Source organism: Arachis ipaensis, chromosome B03, assembly GCF_000816755.2.
Source record: "Arachis ipaensis cultivar K30076 chromosome B03, Araip1.1, whole genome shotgun sequence".
Taxonomy (NCBI): Eukaryota; Viridiplantae; Streptophyta; class Magnoliopsida; order Fabales; family Fabaceae; genus Arachis; species Arachis ipaensis.
The window spans coordinates 15,178,428-15,183,502 of record NC_029787.2 but is presented as its reverse complement, the minus strand read 5'-3'; the positions used below and the strand labels follow the sequence as shown (position 1 = coordinate 15,183,502).

At 26.3% G+C, this 5,075-nt stretch overlaps 1 protein-coding gene across 1 annotated transcript in view; it reads right to left on the bottom strand.

Moving 5' to 3' along the window:
• Positions 1–3,426, bottom strand: part of LOC107632583 (alcohol-forming fatty acyl-CoA reductase-like) — a 21,454-nt gene extending 18,028 nt beyond the window's left edge. The window contains exons 1-7 of the mRNA XM_021117183.1: positions 3,290–3,426; positions 3,045–3,148; positions 1,403–1,623; positions 1,251–1,300; positions 965–972; positions 469–650; positions 143–304 (exon numbers count right to left, since the gene is read on the bottom strand). Coding sequence (XP_020972842.1) covers positions 143–304; positions 469–650; positions 965–972; positions 1,251–1,300; positions 1,403–1,623; positions 3,045–3,148; positions 3,290–3,368 — 806 coding nt within the window. The 5' untranslated portion in view covers positions 3,369–3,426. The remainder of the gene's footprint in view (positions 1–142; positions 305–468; positions 651–964; positions 973–1,250; positions 1,301–1,402; positions 1,624–3,044; positions 3,149–3,289) is intronic.

Genomic DNA, 5,075 nt, shown 5'->3' with positions numbered 1-5,075 from the left:
TACATTAAATTTTTTTAAAATAAAATTAAAATAAAATAAATTTTAAAAATATTTTAAAAATTTTTGATAAATTTTAAAGACAATAATTATACTTTATTCACGTAATAAAATTCTTAAGTTTGTGCAATGTGATATGTTGTACCTTACACCTTCTATCCAACCAGAAAAAGGTTCTCTATAAGTGCTGGTGATTATCGTAGGACGTATAATAATAATAGGCATGTTTCTTTTTGAAGTTTCTAAAAGCATTTCGCCCATTGCTTTTGTAAAGACGTATGTATTTGGCCATCCATACAAAGTTGCTCTGTAATTAATTAAATATAATTCTCAGTGAAAAGAATAGAGCTACTAATAACAATAAGAAACGAAGTTAAGACTATTTTTTATCGCATACTTTTAATGGCTAGAGTTTAAATTTTATGTAACAAAAAGATGCTTTAAATGAATATTATGAATATGTGCACACACCTTTTGATGCCCAAGTCCTTCATGGCAAGTTTAATTTCATGTTGGGTGGCTCCTTTCTGCTGAAGCTGATTCAATTGTTGTTGCACCAATTTCATTTCCATTTCAATGTCCAATCCAGGCACTCCATTCAGTGACACACCCATGTGCTGTGGATCTTCAAAGAGCAAAAAAAAAAAAAAATTCTAACATAAACAAATCTTTAAAACATTATCTAAAATTGTCACGAAATTATATTTTCTAAAAGTTTAAATGGATAGAAAGAGGTATATAAATGTTTATATTTCAATAGAGTTCTTTGAATAGAAATTTCTTTTTAATTTGTTTAAATTTTTTGTATATACTTTCTTTTTCTTCGTTTTATTTTGTCATATGTTGAAATTTGTTCTTTTTCTATTGAGTTTAAATAAAAATTGAAATTTAGAGTTTTAAATCATAAAAATTCTAATATTATGTCATAAATTTTTTTTTTTAAATTTAAACATAGGTATATTTCTACGTATTTCTCTATAAAGATAAAAAAAATCACAATAAATTGCAGTTTTGGTAGATTTAGATCAATTAGTTACATTAAAAACTTGGTTTATTAAAAAATAAAAATGAATACTAGCCTAACTTGTTTTTATCACCTCTAATTCTCGCATAATATATAGTAGTATATATGGGCATATGGCAATATTTAATTTATCTTTTGTACATTCTAACCTGTTGAGACGTGGACAAGCATAATATCTTTTGTACATTCTAAAATATCATCATTATAACATGCATATGTACATTCTAACCTGTTGAGATGTGGACAAGCATCTTGAGTTTATTACATTGATGGGCGAAGCTCAAGATATTCTTATTTTATTTAGTATTTATTAATTTTTATAATAATTAATAAATATTAAATAAAATAAATTCTATTTTTTTTTTGTCTCTTTAACATTACTATTTATTGTACGTGTACCTTTCATCAAATTTAGTTGTTGCAGCTATATTAACAATAACATCAGTTTGACTGTAAATCTCATCCCTTAAAATGGAGTCTTTCAAATCCAAGTTCTCTTGAGAAATGTCACCAGCCACCACACTCAACTTTTCTGATACAAAGGAATCGAAGTTTGCTCCGAGGGTTTTCTTCAGAACCTTGAACAAGTCCTTTCCTATTATCTACATATTTTAAAGGATAAAATATATTTTTTATTCTTAAATTTTTTTTAAAAATTTTATTTTACTTTAATTTTATTTTTAAAATTTTTAATTTGTATCAAATATATTTTTGACAGTTAAATTTTTAAAAAATTTAAGACCAATTCAGCAACAATATATTAGATTGGTCTTAAATTTTATGAAAATTTAGCCATTAAAAATATATTTGATACAAATCGAAAATTTTTGAAATAAAATTGAAATAAAATAAAACTTAGAAATATTTTTAAAATTTTTCATAGACTTCAAAGAATAAAAAATATACTTATATAATTAACCATAGAATCTAAAAGTTTATTAGTGAAAATATATACATATTATTAGGTGAGACTTTTATGGAGTTTGGAAACCATGGTGTTCGAAATACTATGTGACGAATATGCTTCTGTATATGAATACAAATTTAACAATTTGTTTTCTTTTGTCTTGATGAAGTTTAATCAATACTTTTTCTTTATGTATATTTATTTGGAGGCGTATGATGCTTATGCTTATGAATACAAGTTTAACAATTATGGTGTTTATGGTTACACTTTTTATTATTGTAAGGAAAAGTACGAGGAGCCAATGGAGTATTTGTACAATGTGTACAATGGAGGTTTATGGAGTATTAGAGATATAACCATTAGTGTTATCTTTTCTCATCAGTTGAAGCTTTTGAGATGGCTGGTATCATGACATGGTATTAGAGCGCTAGATCCATAGTATAGGGGATGGTTATTATCTATAGTACTCTGATGGTTATTCTAGATAGTATAGGAGATGTTCATTTTGTAACTCAATAGCCCATTGTACACATTATACAAATAGTCCATTATCTCCCTCGCAGGATCCGACACCAAAGTTTAAAAATAGTACTTTATTTTAAATATATAATTATTAAATTTCATTTATTTATTTTTCATCAAAATTTTCTTTGATTTTCCCTTAATCATTTTCATAACATGTATGTGTTAATATTTCTTCAAAAGAATTCAACTATAATATTTAATTGAGGATAAAGTTTATGGTTAATAACATCAATATTAATGTGGAAATAAAATTTGGAGTTCGATTGTTCAAATAAATTTTCTTGCGTTTAATTCCCTTAGTGTCACAACTTTGTATAGGAGACTAATTAGGTTATTCCTTCTTGCGTGTGTGTATATATATATATTATTGCACTAAAATATAAGCAACAAATGGACTTATGAATATTAGCTATTATATATCACCCATTATAAATATGAATAACTTTTTATAATTATAAATTCAGTTTGATTATTATAAAAAAAAATGCAAGAAAGTGCGTGAATAGTGATGAGAATGTATTTTGTTAATAATAACTTATGGGACTTAATTATATATAATTAAGATGCACACAGCGTCCTCAATTTATTTACCTCATGATGCAAACGATGCTCGGTAGATTTAGTATCCGTGGTTCTCAAAAGAAGATATAATTTTTTCACATTTGGTTGGACTCTAAGTATCTTCTCCACAAAGACTGCGAAAAAAAAAATCAAACACATACACATACATGAAATAATGTACTATAAAATGAACTACTATATTTTTTAATTTCCTATCCACTACATACACTATAATGAACTACTATAAAATTATATATAAGCAAGAAACAATATACTTTTTGCAAGGAAGCCAGTAGCACCCGTGAGTAAGATGGACTTGTCCTCAAGGAACTGCACTATGCTTCCTAACTCCATTATATATTATTTTTAGATAACTTATAAGAGGCAGAAATAATGAGGTGTGAGATGCGATAAGAGAAACGAGATCGAGCGAATATATATATAGAGAGAGAGAGAGAGAAACGTATGTGATGAGATGTGGTGACGCAGAAATAAAATGCATTCAAAGCACCCATTGGTCCTAACTATGCATCCGTAACAACTAACAAACGTCATTCATTACAATTCTTCTGCTAATTCATAATTGGCTTTTCATGGAGTGTGATTTTCGGGGTTTTTTTAATTTAAATTCTGGGCCTACATAAATTTGCGGCGGTTTTAAAACCGCCACAATTTTTTTTAAAATCTATTGATCAAACTAGTTGCGGTTGTGAATCTCCACTCCCTACTAGGTGACGTTTGTGAAACCGCTAGAATTCTGTTTTGCGGTGGTTAAAAACCCCTACTAATTCCTAAAAAAATCGTCGCTATTCGACGTATCTCTTGTAATGATATTAGCTAAAATAAAAAATTTGATATTTCTTAAAAGTGTGAGATAATTTTTATTTTTTGAGCTAGATTTTAAAATAAGTTAGGCCCACTTAATTTTTTATAATTAGCATATAAAAATTATACATTACCAAATATAAAATATAGTTTTCAGAGATAACATAAGAGTTAAAACATGAAAGTTTTTAAAGTTAGAATAATAGATAATTCTAACAAAGTATATATAAAGAGACCAACTAAATCTATACAATAAATAGTTTAAACAATAATTAAAACATTACATCAATGGAATCATCATTCAATTAGTGAAATGAAGTATATGACAAACGTTTTGACTACGTTATTCTAAAAAATTCTTTTGTAAAATTTAAACTAAAAACAAAAAAAAAATTTCTAATCTTATTATTTTTTGTATTTTATTTGAACTCGAATAAAAATATTTTTTATTAGTATTTTTGTTAATATCAATAAATTGTTAAAAATAATACAAACTGTATTGTGTAGCTTATTTGTTCATATCATTATTTTTTAATTTTCTGATCAATTTCATTGATATTATGACAGTAACTGTAAAATTAAAATAGAGAGTATACGTTTTTAATTTTATTCATATTATCTGTGAAGTTGAGATATGATATACAACAATATAATTCTTTCTACAAAAATATGGTATATTTTTCTCTCTCAATATGTTTTTTTTCCTTCTCTTTTTTTATATTCTATTATTTGATAGAATTTTTGTGCTTTTTATTCATTTTTTATATTTTTTTAAAAAATTCTGTATTTTTTTTCAATTTTTTTTATTTCCGTTATTAAGGAGACAATGTGGTAATAAGTTACTATTATTAGGTTAGGTACGTAGTACGTTGGGATAACGCGTTATATACAAAGTGTAGTTACGATTGCACACAAATATCACCATGTATGTATCCTACTATTGCAGACATGGCAGCTCGATAGTTGGCCCCTGACTACAGCTATCCGAGTCATATAGCACTCCAAATTAAAGGACTAACTAAGCTAGTAGCTAATGAGAATCCGTCTATTAGCATATGCACATAGGAGAAACTTCAACAACTATAACCTTTTACTTGGTGGCATCCAATCAACAATCTCACTTGTGAGTTTGTGGTTTGAAATATTAGCGATCGGAAAAATTACGCTACAATGTCTAAAGTTGATTTTTAGTAAATTTTAAAAGTAAAAAAAAAATAACATAAGATAAATAAAAGA